At 45.7% G+C, this 26,955-nt stretch overlaps 1 protein-coding gene across 3 annotated transcripts in view; it reads left to right on the top strand.

Moving 5' to 3' along the window:
- Window positions 1-26,955, top strand: part of CCDC15 (coiled-coil domain containing 15) — a 48,903-nt gene that overhangs the window by 4,229 nt on the left and 17,719 nt on the right. For 2 of the 3 annotated variants that reach the window (XM_090027043.1, XM_090027042.1), the window contains exons 3-7: window positions 3,313-3,519; window positions 5,590-5,706; window positions 12,457-12,624; window positions 15,295-15,414; window positions 23,673-23,776. In XM_090027043.1, coding sequence (XP_089883169.1) covers window positions 3,313-3,519; window positions 5,590-5,706; window positions 12,457-12,624; window positions 15,295-15,414; window positions 23,673-23,776 — 716 coding nt within the window. The remainder of the gene's footprint in view (window positions 1-3,312; window positions 3,520-5,589; window positions 5,707-12,456; window positions 12,625-15,294; window positions 15,415-23,672; window positions 23,777-26,955) is intronic. The other variant, XM_090027044.1, reaches the window with a different exon arrangement.

Genomic DNA, 26,955 nt, shown 5'->3' with positions numbered 1-26,955 from the left:
TCCGCCCTCCTGTAACAGGTCAACTCGCCTGCCATGCCTTGATCTTACTTGATTAGTGGATTGTTGTAATCAGTGGGAGGCTGCCTATTTTTTGCGCCCCGGTGACAGGGGGCGCTACCTGCGGCTCCTTTTCCTCCTCTGCACCACAGCCTAAGCCTCGCAGATGGTGTTGACATGGTTTAACCTGGGCCCTGTTATGTCTTGGCCCTCCTCTTTACTCGTGGGGCTTCTTGCTGCCCCCTATCACTCTGGGGCTCCTCACTGCTCCCCACAAATGCTGCACCCTCTCCGGTGCCAGGAACCCCCGCACTACTGGGGGGGTCCCTATGAGGCCTCCTCCAACCCCTAATAGCCTCACCTGGTCCTCTGGTCAAAAAAAATAAACATAAAAACACAAGGCCCCTGGGCTACAATATAAAACTAGACCATTCGGTCAAACCAGATTCACTCCCTGCTAGAGTGGGAGGGAGGGAGGGAGGGCTCCCCAACCCCAGCAGTAACCAGGGGATGTTCACACCGCCAGAGTTCTCCCCTCTGCCTGTCCGAGCTGAGTTCCTACTCCCACAGCCACTGGAGAGGAACTGCTCTCCTGGCCTCCAGCCTGAGCTTAAGAAGGGTTAAGCCCTGCCCCTTCCTGTCAGCTGGTTTTACTGGTTGCCTCGGCAACCAGCACCCATGCAGCCCTGGTGACTGGCAGCTGAGCTTCCCCCTTCCTGCCACTAGGGGTCTCTCCTGAGCCATATCTGCTTTCAGGTGCAGGGCACCTGAGTGCACTGCAACATCACAGTTAGCCAGTTTTGCCAACAGGTGATCATGGGATACCAGATCTAAGGCTTTTTTAAAGTCAAGATATACAGCATCAATCTCTTCTCCCTTGTCCAGATGATAGGTCACCTGGTTGTAAAAGGAAATAAGATTGGTCAAACAAGACCTACCCACAACAAACCTGTGCTGGCTATCCCTCAGGATATTGCCATCAGTCAGTCCGTTAAGAATGGCCTCTTTTATAACCTTTTCTAAGACCTTCCCCAGGATAGAAGTCAAGCTGATGGGCCTGTAATTTGCCAGATCCACTTTCCTCCCTTTCTTAAAGATAGGCACCACTTTGGCCTTCTTTCAGTCTTCGGGCATTTCACCAGAGCGCCAGGAGTTCTCGAAGATCTGTGCCAGGGGCTGCGCTATGATGCTGGCCAGCTCCTTGAGTACCCTGGGGTGTAAACTGTCAGAGCCGGCTGACTTGAAGGTGCCCAGCCTCTCAGCGTGTTCCTTCATGAGGTCAGCATTGATGGAGGGCAGGGTATTTCCCCAACCGGACCTCCCTGTCCCGTAATGGGCAGGGGCATCCCATGGGACTGGTGAAAGACTGACGCAAAGTATCCATTTAGTAGTTTGCCTTTTTCCTGGGCATCAGTCGTCAGTTGTCCCATCTGGTTTAGCATGGGTACAGTGTTCCCCTTGCTTTTCCTCCAGCTCCCCACATATCTAAAAAAAACCCTTTTTATTATCCTTGATACTTGTAGCCAGTTGGAGTTCCATTGCAGCCTTGGCTTTCCTGGTTCTCTCCCTGCAGGTCCGGACCAGTGCAGAATATTCCTCCTTTGAGGTGGATCCCATCCTTCATCTTTTGTAGGTCTTTCTTTTTAAACGCAGGAAATCCGCTAGTTTCTTGCTGAGCCAGGGGGGCTGCTGTGCCCTTTTGCTTCCTTTTCTCTGAGGCGGAATAGCCTTAGCTTGTGCATCGAAGATTGCTCCCTTGAGGAGCAACCATTCTTCCTGAGCTCCCCTCCCCTTGCGGTCGTGGTCCTTTAGGGCCTCACCTACAAGCCTCCTGAGCTTGTCAAAGTCAGCTTTCCTGAAGTTGAAGACTTCTGTATTGCTGACTGACTTGTCAGCTTTTCAGTGAACGGTGAAGGTGATCAGCTCATGGTCGCTGTCACCCAGCTTCCCTTTGATCGTTAGGTCGCTGATTAGGTTATCCCCAGTTGCCAGTACCAGGTTGAGCAGCGCTTTACCTCTCGTTGGCCCATAGACTTCTTGTGTCAGAGCTCATCCACGCATGAGAGGAAGTTTTGCAACGGCTCGGATTTTGCCAAACGCTCTTCCCACGAGACGTCTGGGTAGTTGAAGTCTCCCATAACAACCATGGGCCAGGAGCATGAGGCCTCAGCCAATTCCCTGGTGAGCTCCTGGTCAAGCTCTTGATTTTGGGTGGGAGGCCTGTAGTAGACTCCCACTGTTGTGTCCCCTGTGCCATGTTCCCCATGGTTTTTAACCCAGAGGGTCTCCAGTCCACTCTGGTCACCAGTATTGGCTTGCAGGGACACATAGCTTTCCTTTACATAGAGAGCTACACCCCCGTCACTTTTGTCCACTTGATTCCTCCTGTACAAGGTATACCCGTCTATATCTGTGGCCCAGTCATGGGTGGAGTCCCAACAGGTCTCCATTATCCCTTTGACATCATAGTGATTTGTGTTAAGCAGGAGAACAAGTTCCTCCTGTTTATTCCCCAAGCTCCTAGCATTTGTGTACAGGCATGCAAGTGTCCCTTTGGTGGCCCTTGCCTTGCCTACAGCTCGTTCCAGGACTGGGGCAGGGGTGGGCTCCCTTAAGTGCCTTGGCCTGTTGGCTTTGCAAGGGTTGCTCAGTGGGCCAGCAGTGGCAGTAGTCCCATCCCCCCCCCCCGATCCCCTGGCAGGCTTAGTTTAAAGCCCGATGGAGCAGGTCAGCCAATGTGGCTGAAAAGAGCCTCCTCCCCAGCGGAGAGAGGTTATCCAGGACTTTATCGTCTTTGCTGTGATTTCACTCAGCAGTAAAAGGACCTACTGAAGCTAAATGTGTCTTGTTCTCTTCCCCAGTCCATGTGGGGTCAGCTGTAGCATGACAATGGAGAAAGATACTGCTTTTTCCAAATTGATCCTACCTGCTAGTTTTGCATTTTTGAAATTAGACATGAGACAGAAATGACCTGGGAGAAGGGCCCGCACTATTTGGCTCTGACATGTTCAGATCTGTTTTCAGCTATACCTATGAGAACTGAAGAAGCACTAACCTTCAGGTGCAATTGCCCCTTGAATACAGAGCCATAGAGTCAGTAAAGCTCCCAAACCCAGCAGATCTGGCTAAATTACCTTTTCTCTCTCTCTTTTTTTTCTTAATGGGAAGAGAAAATTGCTACTACAGGTAGCATTGGGGTAACTTGTGCACAGATATATTTGAAGTTTGAATTTAGGAAGATGACTTTTAAGAACTTGCTTTCCTTTTTTCTTTTTCCTTGGTTTGTTTGGGGTGGTGGTCCTTTTTTCACTGCAGGCAGAAAAGGAGAGTTGTGTTCTGATGCAATGCTCAGATTCTGCACTGCACTTAACTCCTAAGAAGAATACATGTGTGTATCGGAGTAATGCAAAATCTGCCATCTGCAGTTTGGGCACTAATCTGGTTCCTCGGCAGCAACTTGGTGATAATCTAGAAGAACAGGGAGAAAACCAAAGCAGATTATTTCAGCAGCAAGTGACTGTGGTGAGTATTTAGTGACATTTTTGGGACTGTAACAGGGTGGCCTGTCCTCTTAAGAGAAGGTAGATAGTTAAAATGAAGGGGAAGCAGCTGAGGGAAGGCTAATAAGGGTATGGCTTGCTGGAAATTCAAGTAGATGTGCTGGAGAGTGGGGCTAGGATTCAGAGAGACCTAGACAAATTGGAGGATTAGACCTCAAGAAATCTCACGAGGTTCAGTAAAGAGAAGTGCAAAGTCCTGCATTTCAGATGAAACAATCCCATGCTCTGGTTCTGACTGGCTAAGCAGTAGCTCTGCAGAAAAGGACCAGAGTTACAGTGGACAATAAGCTGAATATGAGCCAACAGTGTGCCCTTGTGAAGAAGGTACGCTGGGATGCATTTAGTAGGAGTGTTGCCAGTGGATTGAGGGAAGTGATTATTCTCCTCTATTCAGCAGCACTGGTGAGCCTACATCTGCAGTACTGTGTCCAGTTTTGGGCCCCCCACTACAGAAAAGGATGTGGACAAATTGGAGGGAGTCAAGCAAAGGGCAACGGAAATGGTTAAGGGGCTGGGTTATGAGTTATGAGGAGAGGCTGAGGGAACTGGGCTTATTTAGTCTGGAAAAAAGACTGGAGGTGTGAAGCTAGACTTCTCACTGGTAGCAGATAGAATGAGGATCGTTTATCTCTGTTTGCAGCAAGGGAAGTTTAGGAGGATAGAAAAGGACTGAAATGGGCTAACCAGGGAGGTTATGGAAGGCTTTTAAGACCTGGCTAGATAAAGCTTTGGCTGGGATGATTTAGTTAGGGATGGTCCTGCTTTGAGCAGAGCATAGGACTACAGGTTTCCCTCGCTTTATACTGTACGTGCATTCCTGGAAAATGGCGCATAACTTGAATTTGCATAAAGGGAACCCACTTTACAATGTAACAAATAGGGATATGTTCCAAGGCCTTGATTGTACTGACCCCCGGGCCCATTTCTACCCTTTTACAAGACAGTTTTGGTGCTCACCAAAAGCAGACAGTATGCACAAGCACAGGCCACTATCATAATGGGGATGGCAACTACACAAACATGTCACAGATGAGCGAGGAGCACAGATCCACACAGGAGAGTATTTTGGTGCACATCACTCCCACAGTGCACCACACAAAGCAGCAACTGTGGGCTTCCACCACACTGATTGTGTAAGAATGAATTTACCTCGCATATAACGAATTTTTCGTATAAAAAAGGTCATCTCCTAAGAGTGAGTTTGCACATACGGAACTTGCGTAAAGTGAGGGAAACCTGTAGATGACCTCCTGAGGTCTATTTCAACCCTTATTTCCTATGATTCTATGACTCCCACATTTACAAGGTAATGTGGTGATGGTGTTTAGCTGGCTGACTATAGTAATGCGTTTCATTTCTTGTCATGCCTGGTTAGTAGAGCTGGTATAATTTTTCTTTTTTTGGCCATTTCAGTTGCAAAGTTTGTTTTAGTCTTTAAGCAGAATACGATGATGATTTCTTTCTGAATGAATAAAAGAGAGAGAATAAAGTTACATCAGTTTTTTTTTCTTTTCTCTCTTTAATTCAGTATAATAGGTGTGTACTTCACTACCATATAAGAAACTTCATAATAATAATTGTAGTGAGAAAAACCACAACAGTCTGTCATTAAAATTAGCAGTTACCCTTTATGAGGATGTTGCATCTATGCTTGAACTATTGTCAGTGTTTGCATTTCATCTGGCAGAAAAAAACAGCTAAATAAAACCTCTGTACAATAGCACTTCCACATTGGTGTGTAATGTTGCCCAGGAGGCAGTAGGTGGTACTGTTTCCTCACTTGTGTGCCCCAGCTCGATTTATTAAGTGTATTTGTGTGCATTATTTTAACTGAATTTTGCAATGTAGTTTTGCAGTCTTTTTAAAGAATAACTTGCCCAACCAACCTTCCCAGTATGAACACTAGAGGTATCTAGATTTGAGGCTGTACTTCAGTGCCTTCTTGAATAATATCCTTCAATATACAAAATCCTGCTAACCTTCATTATGTTGGAGTTATTTCCTTACTGTTTACATGGTATCTTTCTGGCAGCTTAGCAAAACTATGAAGCAGGTCCGTCGCAGACTGGCATCCTGCAAAACTGTGCCTGAAGGAGCGGCTCCTTTTGAACTATCAGCAGGCATACGGAGAATCGGTCTAACCAGAGAGGTAAGTAAGTGGCTGACAGCTTAGCCACAAGTACAGTGATGGTAAGTTATTTGTTATGCTGTGTGAAGACTTTCAACTTAATCAAGTCAAGCTGTACCAGACACTTCAATGGCTCTTTTCTACAGTGCGTAAAGCAAAGTAGTTTGGGTTGCCACTAATTTAACTTAGACAATTGCTAAATTCCCTTGGATTGAGGCATCCAAAGATGCCTCAAGAATACTTTTGCGATGCAGAGTAGTTTGCCTTGGACTGTCCTGTTAAACTCTTTCATTCCTGCAGCCCTTCTATTACTACTCAGTATTCAAATAAAGCAGTTTTCATTTAATTACTTAATTTGCCAGACCTAACGTGAGAAGATTTAGGCCTTGTGTATGGCAGGAGAGATGATTTTGGGAACAAGGCTCACAGCCCAATTGCATACTTTCTACTTGCTAGCATAAGCAGAGTCTAGCTCTTCTGCACCAGCATGTTGAAAGCCAGGTGCCCATAGGTGACTGTCTCAAACCCTTGGGCTGTTCAGGCCAGGGCTGAAAACCTTGTGTGCAACCTAGCTCCCTGGGACCTGGCATTTAAAAATGCCTTGCAGGTCCAGAAAGGCTGCAGAGCAAAGCAAAAGGGGCTGCCAGGCACAGGTGTTGCCAAGGAATCTTGCAAACTAATTCTCTGGTAGCCCATTCCTGGCTTTGAGACTGGGGCTCTCCTAATCCTGATGCCAAATATCAAAAGTCAGCTGATTGTCAGCATCAGGCTAGGGACATTTGGTTTATGGCCTCATACAAACAAGCCAAAAAGATGTTCCATATATTCTATGGATTATCTTTTGTGTCTGGTTTACCACATTATAGTGCTATAATTTGGCTGAGTGTGTAGCACTGTTGTTACTTATGGCACAATTTAATAACACCATAAATGTTGTGTGTTGGAGGCTGCTAAAATTAGGAAATATGAGAACTGAAACAAATGTAAAAGCGTAACCAAATTTAGAAGAAACACTAAACTGTCAGTCCCAAGCCCATCTGCAGGGAACTTTGGGAACCCTAAATTTCTCCCCATTGTGCTGCCATTTGTACCAAGGAACAGACCAAGATAAAGAGCTGTCTCGGCACCGGTGATTCTGTGCAGCTACAGTGAAGGATATCTACCTGCCCCAAGTGGCCCCTCACTTTTGGGTTATGAAATAAATTACAGGTCTCCCTCTCCATGGAGAGGGTTAGCCTGGATTATCACCTGTCCAGAAATCACTAACTACCTTATTTGAAATAAAAAAATAAATCAAAATTGTGTTTGTATCAAATAGTGTAATGTACACATTGGAGACAATAGAAATGAACAGTTGTGCACTAGCTTTAATTAAAGACCAAATGCCCCAATAGTGAACCTAATTCAGAATAATATCCATGCCTACCACATGGTAGCCCCAAAACGTAACTCCATCTTAGGATAACCTCTGGTCTACTCTAAACATTGAATGTAAAGGTGATGACTCCTTGTACCTTGTAGAACTAAAATTTGAAACCTGCGAGTCATCCATTTCCCCAGGGTACCTGACTTGACGTATTTTGGAAGTTTTTTTAAATGATGATACATTTTCATGTAGAGAAATCTGGACATGGGTAACTAAAAGTTTTGCTTTCTACCAGAATACTTGTTCCATCAGACTCATGATGTTCAAAAACTGGATTTGTCAGAAAGAGCAACAAACAAGTTTACTTATTGACTTAAAATTTCGGATGCACACACATGCTTCTAAACAGTATTCTACAAAATCCATGGTGCGTTCAGACTGTACAACAGAATAAAACTACTGTATTTTGCTGGTATACTCTTCTGTTGTCCCTTCAGGGCTTGTAAGTAATGCTGTCATTGAATTTTTGGACTAGTCAAACCATTAGTCCTTGTAGCTTTGCCTGGCACATTGCAGGGTTTCAAGAACCTTCTTTGTTCAAGCTATAGGAATAGCAAGGCAGAACAAAATCCTAACTCCCCTGTTTGTCTGTCTGTTTTTGTCCCTTATCTTTTTCACAGGCCCTCCTTTAGATTCACTTAGCCTGAATTAAGGCTTTGTCTGCCTTGTGGTAGATATTGTTCTCTACCTTGTATAACTTGAGGAAATTTTGTGTATTAAACATGTGCATGTATGTGTGTATGTAGTTATTGCATGTACATATACATGTTACATCAGTAAATACATTACAGTACGGTACATCATGTACATACATATACATATATAAATATATATAAAAGTATATAGGTTTCTGCTTGAGGCTTTTTTAACTCCAGAAAATATCCATTGTCTTTAGGTAGTTGAGGCATGTAGAGTCTAATTTATGAGTTCCAAACACATCCAACAGGGTGCCCTACACTGACGGTCATGAAATTCCAAATGGTGCTATCTATGACATTTGAATTGCAAATGTAGTGAGTTGTCATGGATGTCCCCAGTTCTAAGGGTCAGTGTGGATGGGTAGTGTATGTTGTCTTTCTGCATTTTCAGGAGATGCTAGTATTCAAATAAGATGACAACTTCCCTAGTTTTACTAGCTTGTTTTTGCAGTCTACGGTATTGCACACCACTTAAATGGCTTGTTCAGATTCTTTTGGTCCAACTCCTTCAGTGAAGTTTTGAGCATGTCCTTTTGTAACCTATCTCATCTTCATTCACAGAACAGCCCTTCAGATAGTCCCACGGTGTGCTCAGGGCAATATGAACATATGCTGTTTTTTCAATAAACTAATGCAATTAAGGGTATAGATAGATGTAACAATTATGTGCATTATCAAATTCTATATAATGTAACTCTTAATGTAGGCATTCTCTTATAGTGATAACCGGGATCCTAGTTTTCTCTGTTTAAAAATCCCAAAGTCTCTGATTAAATAACCCAAAATCCATGCTTTTCCATGATTAGGATGAAATGCCACTATATATAGTTATCAGCTGAACACGTTTCATTCATGTATTTTACAAGTTTAAAGTAATTTGGAAGCCTATCAGTGCCTCAGTCATTAAAATAATAAAATACATTCTAAATACATACCGTGTTTGGGAGTTTTCTTTTGGGGGCTGCTGTATTGGTGTGGAGCTATATGGTAGACAGAGTCTTTTGGTTTGAGTTGTTATCTTTTATTAGACCAACTTGGAGGGTTGATGTCTGTAGCAAGCTTTCAGATAACACAGTATCCTTTTTCAAGCTAAGTGGAGTGCAGAAGGGGGAGACTCCCCTGTGTATACTGGGGAATCTGTCAGTAGTCTACGCAAGTGGTTATGGCAGTTGAGCTGAAGTGCTCTAAGGCCAATAATACATTCCATATTTTGGCGGGAAGCGGAAAAAATTTTGTGGGTTATGGTATGAGTACTTGGTATGGTTGGGGTTTAGGCAGACTAGTGAGGAAGCTCATGTCTGTTCAGTCCATGATTTTTCATGTCCAGAGGAGTGATGAAGCTGAGCTCATGGGCACATCTTTTGAAGGTGTTTTGTAAATTTCCTTTAAGGATAAGGACTGAGATCTGACAGAGAGTGGTCATTTTGGGAGAAATGTGCCCCTACAGGTAAATGTGGGTTTCTGTCTTTAATGGATTTCCTATGTGCATTCATTTGTGATCTCAGGTTCTGGCTTGTCTCTCCCACGTACCTACCATCTGAGCATTTTGCACATTGGATGAAGTATGTCGCATTCTTTGATGTTCAGGTATAGGATCCAGGGATGGTGATAGTTTTGTTTTCTGATGTAGATATTCTGGGGGCTGTGGAGATGTGTTGACATGTTTTGCATCTCTTTTCTAGGCATGGTTTGGATCCATTGGTTGTGATTTGGGCTGTGGGAAGTTTACTTCTGATGATGAGTCTTGCCAGATTTGTAGCCCATTTAAAGGCAAGGATGGGGGTGGGTCAGGAAAGATCTCTTTTAGTTTTGGGTCTTTTTCAAGTATCGGTTGAAGTTATTTAAGGATTTTCCTTACTGGTTCAATGGAGGTATGGTAGGTCAATACTAGCAGAGTATTAGACATGGGGTTTTTTGTTTTGTAATGGAGTAATTCCCCACATGGTGTCTGTGTGGCTTTTTCAAAGGTGCAGTCTATTTCTCTAGAGAAATGTCCCTGTTGCATGAGGGCTGTTTTGAGGTTTCCAAGTTGAAGTTCTCATGTATTTTCCTCAGTGCAGATACGGTGGTATCTGAGGGCTTGTTTGTATATGACAGCTTTTTTTAGTGTGTTCTGGATGGTTTCTAGTTCTGTGTAGATCTGTGTTCTGGTTTGTAGGTTTTCTGTATATGGAGGTTTGTATTGTACCATTGTATCTAAGAACAGAGTATTAGTATTGGTGTACTCCAGAGATAGTTGGATGGAGGGGTGTTAGTTGTTAAATTGTTGGTGGAAATCTCAGAGCATCAAGGTTGGCTGTCCATATCATGAAAATGTCATCTATATATTGAAGGTAGAGTGAGGGTTTGACAGTACAGTTCCCGAGAGAGGTTTCTTCCAGAGAGGCCATAAAGAAATTAGTGTATTGTAGGGCCATTTTAGTGCCCATAGCTGTGCCCTTAATTTGAAGAAAGTGTTGGTTATTGAGGGTAAAGTTGTTGTGTGTGAGCATGAATCATATAAGTTTGGAGATCTCTTCTGATGTCTATTCAGAGGCATGTTTTTGTTCCTATAAATAACTGATACAGACTTGGACGCCATCCTGGTGTGGGATGTTGGTATATAAGCTTGTGATGTCCATGGTGGCTAGGATGGTGTTGTCAGGAAGGTGGTCAAAACTCTTCAGTTTACAGAGGAAGTCTGTTGTGTCTTGGACAAAGCTTTTTCTTTGGATTACAAGAGGTTTGAGGATGGATTCAACAAGACCTGATATTCCTTCAGTGAGTGTTCCAGTGTTTGATACAATGGGTCTGCCTGTGTTCCCTCGTTTATGGATTTTGGAGTGCATGTAGAAGGTCTTTGGATTAGGGGATGGAGGAATCAATGCATGGTCTATGCCCCCTTTCTTCTGCCCTCATGGACTTACCTGGGGGTAAAGAAGTGAGGAAAAAAATTTCCGAGTTCATAACAGGGAAATTCACTGGCCCAGCCGGAATCAACAGCAACGATAGACTGGCAGCTGCCACGGTTCATCAGCAGCTGTTCAATCAGCCTCAGCCCTGTCCGTGGCAGTGCCAGTATTTCTGGCCTGCTGCCAGGGCCAGGGGAGGAGAGAGACAGACGCAGGACAGAGGCAGAGAGCCAGGAATGCCGGTATGATGGCGAAGAAGCTTTGGACCAGGGGTAACTGGTGGAGACAATCCTTGGGAGTTTGGAGGGGCTCTATTAGTTTAAGCGGCTGCCAGAAAGGCTGCAAGAGCAGGGACAGCAGGCAATGCCAGCCGGGAGACATGCTGAGGGAAGGCGCCATCAGGAGAGCTGACTGCCCTGAACACGTTTTGTTTTGTGTTACTTTCCCTTTTGCTTCTTTTTTTTTCCTCTGTACTTTGGCATTAGGCCTGGGAAGCAGGACTGTAGCCCCTGAGAAAAGGGAAAGGAAAGAACCAACACCATCTGAGGCAAGCCAGCAGGGAGACCAGCTTCAATCTCAGCCGGAGTAGAGTGAGAAGAGCGGGCCGATGGACCCACCACGCTGGGAAACGTGGCAGGTGTTGCTAAAGTCTTGATAGCTGGGTGCCTAGGCATCCAAGGCTGAGAAGGGGACCGGGAAGGCTCATCTAGATTGATTTATTTTTTGGTCTCTGTTTTCTTTTGCGAGGGCCCTGCACCTGAGATAAGTCCACAGCTCTAAGGACCAAACGGTCTTGAGGCCCGTGGACAAAGCCGGCGGCAGCAGTGGCTCTAGAGGTTGTGACTTACTGAGTTCCTTCTACTGTTTGGGTTGTCCTCCATTCCTCCTCCACTGATCTCACCGATTGGAGGATCAGCTCAGTCATGGTTGTCGTAACCCAGGCTTGAGACAAATGAGGACTTCTGGTGGGATAAAGAACAGAAGAAGATTGCCCATTGAGAGTCAAGGGCGCAACAGACGCAGTAACAACAGTGTTGTACTAGGACGGAGTGTAGGGGAGTTTGGAACCCCAAAGAAGAACCAGACCCAACTCATCCAGAATTATACACAGTGGAAGTAGGCCATCTCTGACTAAGACAAGTTCAACACCAAGATGTGGCATGCAAAAATTGGGTAATCTCTGTTGGGCGTAAGAACTAGGTGAGTCCGCACCCCCACAGCATAGTTCTGCAGGGCTGCCGGGCCCCATGGCCCTATCTTACACTCTGCTAACAGGGATCTGTGGGAGCTGCTGTCCACTGCTGCCCAGCTGCCAGGTGCATGTGTGTGTGCACCCTCACATGGTGCCCCCTGCGTCCCACTCCCCCCCAAGCCCTAAGCAGCCCCTTGGAGGCTGGAAATCTGGCAGCCTGCAAGGTGAAACCCACAGTTTCCCATGGTTTTTTTTTTTCCTTTAAAGGAGGAAATCTATTTATTTTTCTCTGTTAAAGGGAAAGTTCCTGTTTTCTGCAGCAAACAGAAAACCTGAATTCCCAGTGATAAGAACCTAACAAAACTTTAACCCTGTTTCATTCAATGTTACAGCTTTTCTAGATAACTTGTATCACTGTAAGATCATGTAGACCTAACATTTACATTGTAACAACTGATGCATGGTCCTGAGTGGTACCTCCTCCTCCTCCTCTTTTAAAGCAGCTAAAAATTAAATTTGTCCATAGTCTGTGTTTTAAATCTCATGTTTATTTTGTTTCTTCAGAAATTAGAATCTCAAAGTATAAAGCCATTACACAGAGAAGAGGTGGATAATGAAGAGTTACCTCTGGCAGGGCATCATGACCTTCCTGCTGAACTACAAGACCAGATGGCAACCAAAACCCAGACAAAACAGGGAGATGAGTTATACTTCAAATCAGAATCTGGAAAAGTAAGAATTGTACAAGGCTTTTCTTAATGTTGGTGAGGCTGGTTCAGCTGGTCTTTAAATATGCATGGTGATGGTGCCAGAACAACAATCCTGTTGACAACGTTGCATTTCCAAAATAGGTATTGTGTGAGCAGTGACAGTGCATATTTCTTTTGCGTTGCCCTGCAAGTTAAAACTCGGGTTGTGTACCAGATAGAGTTCAGACCTTGCCTTGACTTCTCTGCTGAGACTGATTGCGAAGAGCATCATTTGCAAGGGTGACTTTTTACATGGCTTTGTATTCACACAAGTCACCAAGCAGTTACTTAGTGCCTTTTTAGTTCTTTTGCAGAAATGTTTCACCTTGCAGGGTGCTTGTAGATGTCTTTTAACTACAATTATTAACTGAGGTTGGTCATCTTAATCTCACAATTTTGTTTCTGTTCCCTGAATGGATTACAGTTATTTGTGGTGACAGGTGGGGAGGGGGGAGTAGTGAATGTAATTAAGAGTGTACATGTCTTAAACAGTTTTCTGCAAATACCATGTCCCAGAGACAAGTATTAAATTCAATTTCTTGTCCTTTAAGAATGGGCTTACAAAGTGAACTGCAGAATGGTTTTGTTTGCATGTGCAAGAATGAACTGAAAGATAGTCCCAGTGTAGCCAAAGCTCAGAATTTGTGTTTCTTGTGTAGGAGCTGTCTGCATCAAAGAACTTGTATTCCTATACAGTATTCCAAAACTCTTCCCCATTCTTTAACAGCAACCCCTAGGCCTAGATTGGGCAACCCCAGGGGTCTTCAACCTAACCCCTATGGTAATGATTCTCAAATGGGGTACCATGCAATGTTAGCACTGTTAGGTATACAAACATGATTCAGAAGATAAAGCCAGAGATTTCAAATAGCAATTCATTATGTGAAAGAAATTCCAACCTGTTGTGGTTTTCTGAGTTCTTGGCAACAGAAGAATCATTTTATTATTTTTTTGTAGTCAAAAAATGAGTGAAAACTAAGAACTAGAATTTTCTGAGAGGTGCCTTGAATCTAAAAAGATCAAGAACCATTGCTCTATATGGAGACGTGTCCCCCCCCCCGAGCTCCGAAACCACATTCTTGAGCCTAGCTGGGAGTCCCTTTGCTGCTGCAACTCCCTCTTAAAAGAAGAAAGCCTACCCATGGGAGCCCTACATAACAAATTCTTCCCTTATCTGCAAGACATGAGCATCTACCTGCCCCTCCACTATCCCCAAGAGCTTTGCAATTATCCATACCCTTCATTTAGTTTTGACCTGACCTGTCCCATCTGTCAGTACAGCCCCAACCATGGCTTAACACCTAGAGCTAGCTCTGGGCAGCCCTACCAGCCTTCAGCCTTGTCTCTCTAGATTCCCTGTAGGTGAAATCCCTACCATGCACATTGAAATGTTCTGCTGTTGGCAAATTTTGGCTGATTTCATGATTATGTGAAATTGTCCTGGACTGTCCACATATGGACTCTTCAGATAACATGTTTAAAAAATCAATTTTTGTTTACATTTCATGTGTTGCTAACTAGATGAGCACTGAACACTTTGTACCCTTTAAAGACTCTTGACCTTAAAGCATTGACCTGGATTTTTACTATTTGTTTGGAAATGAAAAAGGCTGGTATAATTGTAGGGAAGGATGCAAACTTGCTCCTTTCCAGTACAAATCCTACAGAGTGGTTGTGGCGGTATGTTTTAGTACCTCATGTATGGGTTTGTATAACTTCTCTCTAAATCTGAATTTATCAGGATTTTTTTTTAATTTCATATGAGAGAAGAAAAAATGGTAGTGACCCTGTTAATGAACAAGTGCAAGGAGGTTCTATATTTAATAGCACAGAAGGCTTTTTTCCCAGCAGTTTGAGACTCTAGGTATTAAAGAAAAAAGGATAGCTTAAGGAGAGTGTTACTATGCAATCATAGTTAAAATTAGGGTGTGTCTTAACTGTGCATTCCCATGTTTTCAAATGTCTTGTATTTTTCTAGCTCCATTCCCTCCCTCACTGTGGGGCCCTCAATCTGCATCCAGGGGCCCCAGCCAGAAGGCATATTATATTTATCACTGACATTATTGGCTACACTGACCAAAAAAAGCTGATAGCTGATAATGTTAATTTTCCTTTTTATTGGTGCCAATCCAATATGATACCAATATACTGGTGCACCTCTAATAACTGCCAAAAAAGACAGTTTTTTTTATTTTATATTTAATTTAATCGCCAAACAAATTTACATAGCAATGTTTAAAAATGCCAGTAGATATTTTCTGGTATATGTCACCCTCTGCCATGCATAAAATTGCAAAGAAGCTTGCGTTAATGGCCGATGTTGTGCATCACTTTATAAATAGTGAAGAGGGCTCACCTGCTGGTTCAAGAGATCTGTATTTTTGCTATGACCTGAGAGTAAAGATAGTGTAACAACCAGAACAGTGGTATCTTTTGGTGTCAGTAAAATTATAACTGCTATGAGCCTATAGGGATATAAGTGTAGCATAACCATTCTGTCTTTGACCCAGAATGAAACGGGGTAAGTGTTAGAGTTGGTATGAGCTCCTATACTATAACTCCCCCTTTTCTCTTAAAGTTGTTAAAATATGTTTGTACTGGAAAGAGCCTGCCCTCTACTTGCTGTATTTTGTGATTCTCTCTCTTTTAACAGGTTTATAATAGATTAATGGAGGAATCGTGCCTTTCTGGCCCTTCTTTAGCATTCAGGACTGATTACCAAGCTCCCCTGGTACTTTGGCCTGGGATAGATGGAGAGGAAACAAAGAAACAGGTGTGTCAACACTGAGTCTTAATCACATTATTGGCATATGGGACTGAATTATATTGCAAGATGAGGGTGGGACATTGTTCTTTACAGGTTTTCCTCACTTTATGCTGTACATGCCTTCCTGGAAAACAGCGCATGACTCGAATTCGCATAAAGGGAACCCACTGTACAATGTAACAAATAGAGATATGTTCCAAGACCTTGACTGTACTGACCCCCAGACCCATTTGTATCACTTTTACAAGTCAGTTTTGGTACTCACCAACAGCAGACAGTACACACAAGCACAGGGCAATAATGAATCCCCATAAGGGGATAGCAACTACAGAAACGTGTCGCATAGCGAGGAGCACAGAACCACATAGGAGACTATATTTTGGTGTGCATCACTACCACAGTGCACTGCATAAAGCAGCTAATTGCGGGCTTCCACAACACCAATTGCATATAACTAATTTTTGTTATAAAAAGTATCATCGCATAAGACCAAATTCACACATACAGAACCCCCATAAAGCGAGGGAAACCTGTACAGGCAACCCCCGCTTAGCGCTCTTAATTGGTTCCAGAAAAACTGAGCACTAAGCAAAACAGTGTTAAGTGAAACCCATTTCCCCATAGGATTTAATGTAAATAAAGATAATTGGTTTGCACCACCTGCCAGCCCAGACCCTGTGCTCCTGGAGCCCTACCATGGGCCCTGCTGGCCTGGACCCCGCACTCCCGCTGTCCCTGGCTGGGCCACTCTCAGCAAGGTACCATACATGCTCCACCAGGCAAGGCATCAACTCCTCCCAGCCTCATTGTTCCTTCGCTGCGATGGCCCCTGCCAGCCACCAGTGTACCTGTGCGTGGCCCCAGCTGCCCTGCCTGTGGGGCCTGAGTCGGGAACCCACCCGCCCAGGAATTTATGGTGAGAAGGCAGCAGGGCTGTGGTGCGGGGGAAGCAGTGGAGGTGCCCACCCACCTGTGCCCTGCTTTGCCCAATGGGGGCTCCCTCCATGGCACCCGGTACTGAGATGAGCTGCCACCACCAGATCACTGCGGGCTTGGGGCGGCATCCACGCCCCACGGGTGAGTGTGTGAACGGAGCGGAACGGGGCACAGGCTGCAGCCCAGGGGTGGAGGGTCTCTGGGCTTGGCTTGCACCAGCCCAGGCCCTGCACTCCTGCTGGCCCTGGCCTTTGGCCTCACGCTCCTACTGCCTGGGCCCCACACTCATGCCCCTCCACCCACCCCTTCTCGCTCCTGCCGCCACTCCTCCCCACCCGCTCACCACTCCAGTACCATGTGCCAGAGTGGACCCTGTGCTCCTGACACCCTGACCTGGGCCCCAGTGGCCTGGGCTCCCAAGCTCATGCTGTCCAGCTCCGCCCGCCCCTTACTGCTACCACTCCGCCCTACCTGCTCCTGCCTCATATGCAGGAGCGGACCCCAGGATCCTGCTACCCCTCCCTGGGTTCCCGCTGGCTGCCACTCACTTCACTTGTTGCTGCCATCACTCCTTCTCCCCACCCCCACGCTGAGCGTTATAATGAAACGCGCTGAGCACTGAGTGAAACCAGGTAGGTATTTTAAATGAGCACTATAACGAAACTGCAGTAAGTGAAACTGCATTAACTGGGGGTTGCCTGTACTCTAAAAAAGCAGGAGAAACTGGTGCAATATATCAAAAGCTGTCAGCATAATTATGTACACAGTAACATCTCTAAGACTGCTGGTAAATTTTATTATGGAATAGTTGAAGATCTGGAACCATAACTACATACCTCGTTCCGGTTTCCTAGGTTTCATAGACATTAGGGCTGGAAAGGACCTCAGAAGATCATCAAATCCAGCCCCCTGCCAAAGGGCAGGAAGTCAGCTGGGGTCATAGGATCCCAGCAAGATAAGCATCCAATTTACTCTTGAAGGTGTTCAATGTAGGTGCTTGAACCACCTCCAATCGCAGGCTGTTCCAAACCTTGGGGCCTCAGATAGTAAAGAAATTCTTCCTTCTGTCCAGCCTGAAACGGTCTTTTAGTAGTTTATGACTATTCGACCTCGTCGTCCCTTGGGGACCTCTGGTGAACAAACGTTCCCCCAGGTATTGGTGGTCACCCCGATAAACTTATAGGTGACCATCAGATCACCCCTGAGCCTGTGCTTTTCCAGGCTAAAGAGCCCCATGGCTCTCAGCCTGTCATCATAGGGTCTGCTTTCCTGACCTCTGATCATGCGTGTGGCCCTTCTCTGGACTCTCTCAAGCTTCTCCACATCCTTTTTGAATTGTGGAGCCCAAAACTGGACGCAGTACTCCAGCTGCTGCTTCACAAAGGCCAAGTACAGGGGGAGAAGGACATCCTGGGATTTGTTTGAGAAGTATCTTTGGATGCATGCCAGTGTTTTGATCACTTTACTAGCCACAGCATCACATTGCAGGCTCGTGTTCATCTTGTGGTCAATGATGACCCCCAAGTCTCTTTCTTCCATAGTGCTAGCCAGCATAGCACTGCCAAACCTATAAGGATGCTGCAGGTTTTTCTTAGAATCATAGAATCAATGAGTCGGAAGGGACCTAGACAGATCATCTAGTCCGACCCCCTGCCATGGGCAGGAAGGAGCACTGGGGCTGGCAGGGGTCATAAGACCCCAGCCAGGTGCCTATCCAGTCTTCTCTTGAAGATTTCCAGAGAAGGTGAGAGCACCACCTCTCTGGGAAGCCTATTCCAAGCTCTGGCCCCTCTTACAGTGAAGTAGTTCTTCCTAATATCTAAACCAAAATCTTCGTCGGCCAGTCCATTAAGGATGGCCTCTTTAATTCTTCCCAAGGTGGAGAACCTTGCATTTTTGGGTGTTAAACACCATCAGGTTCTCATCCACCCGTTTGCTGAGCCTGTTCAGGTCAGCCTGGATCACCCACCTGTCTTCTGGTGTGGATGCTTTGCCCCAAAGTTTGGTGTCATCGGCGAACTTGGCCAGTCCGCTTCTGACTCCACTGTCCATATCATTAATGAAGATGTTGAACAATATGGGTCCAAGGACAGAGCCTTGGGGGACCCCACTGGTCATGGGACGCCATGATGAGTGACTTTCATCAATTACTACCCTCTGGATTTGACCATGGAGCCAGTTTTCCAGCCAGTGGATTATGGTGGACCCAAGGCCACAATTGGCCAGTTTTGCCAAGAGGTGATCACGGGATACCACATCGAAGGCTTTTTTGAAGTCAAGATATATGACTTCAATCTCTTTTCCCTAATCCAGGTGATACGTCACCTGGTCATAGAAGGAAATGAGTTTGGTCAAGCAACACCTACCCGAAACAAACCCATGCTGGGTATCCCTTAGGATGTTGACGTCGGCCAGTCCATTAAGGATGGCCTCTTTAATAAACTTTTTAAGATCTTCCCCAGGATGGAAGTCAGGCTAATGGGCCTAAAGTTAGCTGAATCCACTTTCCTCCCTTTCTTGAAGATAGGCGCCACATTGGCCTTCTTTCAGTCTTCGGATATTTCACCAGAGTGCCAGGAGTTTTCTAAGATCCATGCCAGAGGCTGGGCTATGATGCTCTCCAGCTCCTTGAGTACCCTGGGGTGTAGATTGTCAGGGCTGGCTGACTTGAAGGTATCCAGCTTCTCAAGGTGTTCCTTCACGAGGGTAGGGGATCTCCATCACCTGGACCTCCCTGTCCCATAGCAAGCATGGGCGTCCCATGGGACTGATGAAAGACCGACACAAAGTACCCATTTAATAGGTTGGCTTTTTCCTGGGCGTCAGTTGTCAGTTGCCCCATCTGGTTCAGCAGGGGTCAAATGTTGCCCTTGCTTTTCCTCCAGCTCCCCACTTATCTGAAGAAGGACTTTTTATTGTACTTGATGCTCGAAGCTAGTTGGAGTTCAGTTGCAGCCTTGGCTTTCCTGGTTTGCTCCCTGCAGGACCAGAGCAGTGCAGAATAATTCTCTTTGGAGGTGACTCCCATCCTCCATCCTTTGTAGGCCTTTCTTTTTAGCCTCAGGAGGTCTGCTAGGTCCCTGGAGAGCCAAGGGGGCTGCTGTGCCCTCTTGCTGCCTTTCCTCTGAGATGGAATAGACTTAACTTGTGCATTGAGGATGGCTCCCTTGAGGAGCAACCACTCTTTTTGAATTCCCCTCTCCTTGGGGTCATGGTCCCTTAAGGCCTGACTGACAAGCCTCCTGAGCTTGTCAAAGTCGGTTTTCCTGAAGTCAAGGACTTCTGTACTGCTGACTGACTTGCCAGCTTTACAGCGGATGGTGAAGGTAATCAGCTCATGGTCGCTGTCACCCAGCTTCCCATCAATCGCTAGGTTGCCGATTAGGTCATCCCTAGTAGCCAGTACCAAGTCGAGCAGCGCTTTGCCTCTCGTTGGCCCATAGACTTCTTGAGTCAGGTTGAGGTCATCCAAGCACAGGAGGGAGCTTTGTCACCGCTGGGATTTTGATGAGATGTTGATGAGATGATCCTACTTCTTTGCTTAACTATCTACTTTTTGGTGAAAGGCTGGCAAAAACACTCAAGCCAAGGGGAATAGAATACTTACTCAGACTTTGCCCTTTCCTCTGGGAAAATGGGGGTTGTTTTAACTGAGATTTGAATCAACATTGTTGAAGTCTCAACACTTTTACAAAAATATCTTCTTTCCTGTAAGGTGAGCCCTTTTTTAAGTACAATCAAAGTTTATTTTGTTATTTGCATAAATTGGAGCCCAAACAAACTACAAAGTATCTTTTATGGAAGATGAAGATGGAATATGAAGTTTGGGGGGAGGTGAGAGACCTACTCAGTAGACAGGGTATGTACAAGAATCAATAGGTATGAGAAGTGTTGGGGGCAAAGAAGAGTTGCATTAAGACTGGAATGCATATGATAAGACAGGAAGTTCTGGTTCAAGGTTCTGTGTGTGTGTGTGTGCATGCATGCTTCCTAGATTGACTGGGGACTCTTCCATACTGAAATGTTGGGCGAGGAGGGGGCAGGGGAAGAGGAGGGGGTGTACTCATTTAGGGAGTTGGTGGCGGGGAGTTGTTGTTTTTTTCTGTTGGCGGCTTTGTGGCTTTTGCTGATCACCAGCTGGGGCCATGGAAAAATTCTGCCCCCTCCCTTTCCCCTTCCCCTTCCCCCCTGCCTTGTGCATGCTCTTTGCTGGTTTTGCCTTCAACCACTGGGACATTGTCCACAGATAATGAATGCCAGGAGGTTGGATTGGGGTGAGCTAATGGTTCTACTAATATGTAACAAATTCAGGGATTACTAGCTGGATGGTCTTGCTGATTTACCAGTTCTGGAGACAGGAAAGAATTTTCCTGTAGCTCAGTCTTGTAGGCTGGTGGGATGGGGAAGACAGTATCTTTTTCTGTAGTATGGTGCATAGCCCTTTTACTTAAGATCTTCTCAGCATGTATTAACACACTGCTTCTCTGTCACCACAGTGGCAGGGCATTGGCAGTGAACTAATCTCCCCTACTTATACCTATGGCAAGACATACTTAACTGGGGGAGGGGAAGGACTTAGTCTTGGATTCAGATAAATGTGGTAGTTTTCAAGTGGAGTTGAGTAGCTTATAAGATTTCTTGATCTTACTAGTCTCACTGGAGGACAGCTCAGGAGCTCATTCTTTTGATGACCTGCAAAATAGTCCTTGAGTTTCCAGGGGACATTATAGGAACATAGCCCAGGAAGCCCTTTCTGATCCTATCGAGCCAACTGCCTTGTATTCACAGTAATTTAATCAAGGAACCAACCCCTAACATTTCTACTTCAAGCCCTCACACAGACACAACACCCAAAACACCCTATGACCTGCCATAGGAATAAGTAGGGGAGATTAGATCACTGTCAGTGCCCTGCCACTGTGATGACAATGAAGCAGTCTGTTGATACTCTGAAAGGCCTTATAGGGAGCAAGTGTTGAAATAGAAAGTGTGATTTAAATACAAAGGATACAGAAGGGGGTAAGAAAGGAGAGGGGGCACTGATGAGAGAGGCAAAGGCAGCTTGAAGAGAAAAAACAAAAGTAACCCCATAGAGACATAGGGCTCATAGAGTAATCCAGGTAATGGGGGGAAAGTCTGTTTAAATGTACTTAACACACATTAAACCTGAATGTCTTTTTATAGCATCTTACTAAGTAAGCTGTTTAGGAAAGCTGATACATCTTAGAATTAGTCTGAAGTAAGGCAGAGTTAGAATTATAGAAAGTTAGGGTTGGAAGGGACCTCAGAAGGTCATCTGTTCAAACCCCCTGCTCAAAGCAGGACCATCCCAAACTAGATCTTCCCAGCCAAAGCTTTGTCTAGCCAGGTTTTGAAAACTCCCAAGGATGCAGCTTCCACCACCTCTCTGAGTAACCTCTCTGAGTAACCAGTGTTTTACTACCCTTGCTGGGTGTCTCATAAACTTCCCTTGCTGCAACTTGAGACAGTTGCTTCTTGTTCTGTCCTCTGCCACTACTGAAAATAGTCTAGCTCCATCCTCTTTCATATCCCTCTTCAGGTAGTTGCACCTTGTAGACTAATACAACTTTCTTGCAGTCTTTTTAAAAATAACTGTGTTATTATAGGTGTTTCTAATACGTAGAATGTGAGATTATCTGGAAGCTTTCCAAAGCTTATCTGTAGTACATAGCAGATTTTCCTCCCTTCTGATTGCTCTAGTTACAATGGAAGCCTTGGGACCGAAGATTTCCTTCAGTCAGTATTTGAGTAGGGATTCTGATTCCACACATATCACATCTAAGGGGATCAAGATAGAGCTTAAAACAATGTGGTCTCAGTAGAAAATGTTTGAAAGGTGTCAAATGAAGAAATATCTTCAGTCTTTCTTTTTGCTCGTCTCCTGTATCAACTGCTTTCACTTCCTAAGTCAGCGCCTCTCTCGGGGTTGTCCTTCCTTTCAGGGACTCTAGTGTAGAAGTCTTGTGAGAACTGTCCAAGGAGTGTTGGGGGCAGGGTACCAACTCCCCCTGCATGGTGATCCGGAAATTGTTTCATTACATCATGTAATTTTCTTTAACCATAATAATAAAATATTTAAAGTTAATTTGAAACTATGGTAAGAATAAAATTAAAAATTCCATTTTGATTTCATAAGATAGTAGGTTTAGAAGGAGTTTCATAGGATAGTAGGTTAGTAGGTTTCATAGGATCATAGGATAGTAGGTTTAGAAGATCATCTGGTCCAATTTCCTGCCCAGAGCAGGACTGACCCTGTCTAAACCATCTCAATCTCCGTCTAACCTGCTTTTAAAAATCTCCAAGGATGTCCGTTTCACAGCCTCTCTGCATAGCCTGTTCTGGTGCTTAACCATTTATAGTAAGAATGTTGTACAAAATATCCAGCCTAAATTTCCCTTGCTACAATTTAAGACTCTTGCTCCCAATCCTCTCCCTAAGGCAAAGTCCTTTTTGGGGAGGAGGGATACCAAAAGGTGAACTGGACCTGGTCCATGAAGCCACATCATGTGGCCTGCAGGGCTTCCCACAGGTCCAGAAATTTGGTGATGGGTAGTGTGGTGTCAGTGTTAATTGCCACAGCCCCATGAGCCAGATGAGACAGCGTCATGTGCTGGGTCAGGACTGTAGATGAATCCTGCACAGCCAGGTGAGTTGAGCACCACTAGTCTCTCTCCATCTTCTCTGTATTCACCTTTCAGTTGGTTGAAGGTTGTTATCAAATCCACCACTGCCCCCTCACTCCCAGTAGTCTCTTCTCCAGGATAAATAACTGTACTTTTAAGAAATGTACCTGAATTTTTTTTTACCAGCTCCAGTAAATATTTTCTGTTTCCCACATTATATCTTGTAGCAGCTAAAGCAATTACTTGAGTAAATGGAAGGAAAGAATTCATGAGTCCACTGTTGTTATTAAGAGGGCACTCTGGAAAGGTTTGAGATCTTGGTCTTTTCCTTGCTATTAGGTAGCATATGATGCTGTGTCTTTCATTCAGTCCTGCAGCATATCCAATGTGAAAACATATTCTTCCATTGAGGAGAAACAGAAGCTCTAAGTTGATAAGCAGGGATTAATCAGAGATGATTCACATCTCTGTGAATCTGGTCTGTGGCCAGAATTAATGTTTTTGTAGCAGCCAGTGACAGGCAAATTCTGTAGCAGATTCTACAGGGTTTTGATTATAGGTTTTTTTGTGATTATAGGATTTCTGCGATTTGGAGAATCATCTTGGCTCAAACATAAACCCATCAATGCTCACAGTGCAAGTCCTTGCATTGCCACTAAGACATCCTGTTTTTCTTTCCTGTAGCGTCAAAACCAGTACCTGAGATACAGACGTCTCTTTATGGATATTGAAAGAGAACAAGTAAAGGAACAGCAAAGACTAAAAGGACAACAAAAGAAAATAGCAAAGTAAGTGGACCAGCAACTGGAGGCCTAAAATTGGGCAACGCCTGTCAAATTTGTGCGGGGGTGGGCAGAGAGAACTTACTGAAAATAAAATACTGGCTCCCCGGGGGGTGGGGAGGCACGGCTGGCTGGCTGTATGATGGACAGCCCTTGCAACCAGTCAGTGGCAAGGGGGAGGGCCCTGCCACGATCAACCCATGAAAATGGTGGCCAGCCCTGCGATCTTCCCATGAAATCAATTGGCCATCTCCTGGAGTTGGACAGATCCCTACTAAAAGGGCATTTGTGACTTACCTAGTTTGACCTTTCCCATAACATAGGAATCTTTTATAAAAAGTGGAAATTGGTTATATGGGCCAAATACAGCCCATGGAACCAGAGGTATCCAGCCTACGAGGCTCCCCACAAGTCAGGAAACATGGCAGCAGGGGCCCAGTGGCTGTAAATATGGCTACCCTACCCTGCTGCCAAATTCCCAAAACCCAAGCCCTGTAGAGCAGGTTAGGGCTGGGTCACACCCAGTCTCACAGCTGGTTGGGGTCAGGCCACATCCCCTTCCCCTATGGGGTAGGGTTGGGGCCAGGTCAGATTTCCCTCCCTACCTCCTCCTCTCCCCCCTCCATGGGGTTGGGCCACACCGCCTTCCCCCCCTGCCCTCCAGGGCTGGGGCATGCCCCTTTCCCCTGTGGTACCAGGCCATACCCTGCCTCCTGCCTGCAGAGCCAGATTAGAGCCAGTCTGCCCTTGCCCCCCTCTATGTGGCCAACTGCTCTGTGCTGGATTGGGACCACTGGCAAATCTGGTGTGCAGATGGCCTGGCCATTACCCACATGACCTGCTAGCTAAAAAAGTTGAGCACTGCTGATCTAATCCAACCCCTTTTGTGACACAGAGTCATACCTGTGTCAACCCATCCTATATGAATTCATTGTCTAATCTTTTTGCAAAACTACATGGTAAACCCTGACACAACACAAGACATAACACCCATACCTGCCACAGGTAAAACTGGGGGACTATGGTGGCCAGTGTCTCAGTGCTGTAAAGGTTACTTATATAACCTTGAGAGACCCAAGTAAGAGGGCCGTGCCCCCTGCTATAGGGGAAGGTAAAAGCCCCCAGAGTCCATACCAATCTGACTATGGTGTAAAATTTCTTCCTGACCCAAAATAGTGATGAATATGACCCTGAGCAGAGGGACAAGATCCTCTAGCCAGGAACCTCTGGCTTTAAGTCCCAGCAGAAGTACTGGCACACCTCAGTTGAAATCCCAGCCCTGGCTGCAGCCAGTACCCAGTGCCTCTGAGGAAGGCTTAAAAAACCTGACGTAGCAGCAAGGGTGAAAATTCCCTCCCAGCCCCATGTGGCAACCAGCAAAGCCCAGAAGCATGGGAAATACCTATAGTAGAATGTAGAGACATAACTGCTATGGTCCTCCCCAACCAGTGGCTGTCCAACCTCTCCTTGAACACCTCCAGTGGTGAAGAATCCACAACTTCCTTAGGCAGTCTATTCAACTGCTTCACTATTCTGACAGTGAAGAAGTTTTCCAGATATCCACTTTTAACCTCCTTTGCTGCAACTTCAGGCCATTGGACTGCATCCTCCTTTTTGCAGCAGGAGGGAAAAGGTACTTTCCCTCTTTATAACAGCCCTTCAACTGTTTGAAGACTGCTATTATGTCCCCTCAAGCACCTTTTTCTGGAAGCTAAATATTTCATAGATTTCATAGACATTAGGGCTGGAAGGGACCTAGGAAGATCATCGAGTCCGGCCCCCCGCCCAAAGGGCAGGAACTCAGCTGGGGCCGTAGGATCCCAGCAAGATAAGCATCCAATTTACTCTTGAAGGTGTTCAGTGTAGGTGCTTGAACTACCTCCAATGGCAGGCTGTTCCAGGCCTTGGGGGGCTCAGACAGTAAAGAAATTCTTCCTTATGTCCAGCCTGAAACAGTCTTGCAGTAGTTTATAACTGTTCGACCTCGTCGTCCCTTGGGGTGCTCTGGTGAACAAACGTTCCCCCAGATACTGGTGGTCACCCCGATAAACTTATAGGTGGCCATCAGATCACCCCTGAGCCTGCGCTTTTCCAAGCTAAAGAGCCCCATGGCTCTCACCTGTCATCACAAGGTCTGTTTTCCTGACTTCTGATCATGTGCGTGGCTCTTCTCTGGACTTTCTCATAGTTTTATAGTTTCGTAATTTCATAGTTTCTAGGGTCGGAAGGGACCTGAGCAGATCATCAAGTCCAACCCCCTGCCATGGCAGGAAAGAGTACTGGAGTCAAACAACCCCAGCAAGGTGTTCATCTAGCCTCCTCTTAAAGACCCCCAGGGTAGGAGCCAGCACCACTTCTCCTGGAAGTTGGTTCCAGATCCTAGCCACCCTGACTATGAAGTAGCGCCTCCTGATATCTAACCTAAACCTACCCTCTGCCAACTTCTGACTGTTATTCCTGGTCACTCCTGGTAGTGCTCAGGGGAAAAGGGACTTCCCCAGTGCCAGCTGGTCCCCTCTGACTAGTTTGTAACAGGCCACTAGATCCCCCCTCAGCCTTCTCTTGTGGAGGCTGAACAGGTTCAAGTCCCATAGCCTCTCTTCATAGGTCCTGCCCTGCTGCCCCCTGATCATGTGAGTGGCCTCCTCTGGACCCTCTCCATGTTGTCCACATCCCTCTTGAAGAGTAGTGCCCAGAACTGGACGCAGTACTCCAGCTGCGGCCTGAACAGTGCCCCATAGAGGGAGAGTATCACCTCCTTAGACCTCTGTGGATGCATGACAAGGTATGGTTGGCCTTCCTGACTGCATCCCATGTTCACTGCTGGCCCATGTTCATCCTGGAGTCAGCGATGACTCCAAGATCCATTTATGCCTCTGTACTGACAAAAAGGGAGTTCCCCAACCTGTAGGTATGGTGCTGGTTGTTCCTCTCCGGGTGCATCACTTTGCACTTGTTGGTGTTGAATCCCATCCTATTCTCATCCGCCCACCCCTGTAACTTGTGTAGGTCCAATTGCAGCCTATTCCTCCCTTCTAGCATGCCCACATCCCCCCACATCTTAGTGTCAAAGCAAATTTGATCAGGGTGCTTTTTACCCCCTCATCCAAGTCACTGATGAAGATGTTTAAACAGTGCGGGCCCAAGGACCGAGCCTTGGGGGGCCCCACTGCCCACATCCCTCC

The sequence above is a fragment of the Crocodylus siamensis genome, chromosome 14 (assembly GCF_052110815.1).
Source record: "Crocodylus siamensis isolate JL-2025a chromosome 14, ASM5211081v1, whole genome shotgun sequence".
Taxonomy (NCBI): domain Eukaryota; kingdom Metazoa; phylum Chordata; order Crocodylia; family Crocodylidae; genus Crocodylus; species Crocodylus siamensis.
Note: the sequence above shows the minus strand (reverse complement) of the source record. Positions and strands in the feature narration are given on the sequence as shown.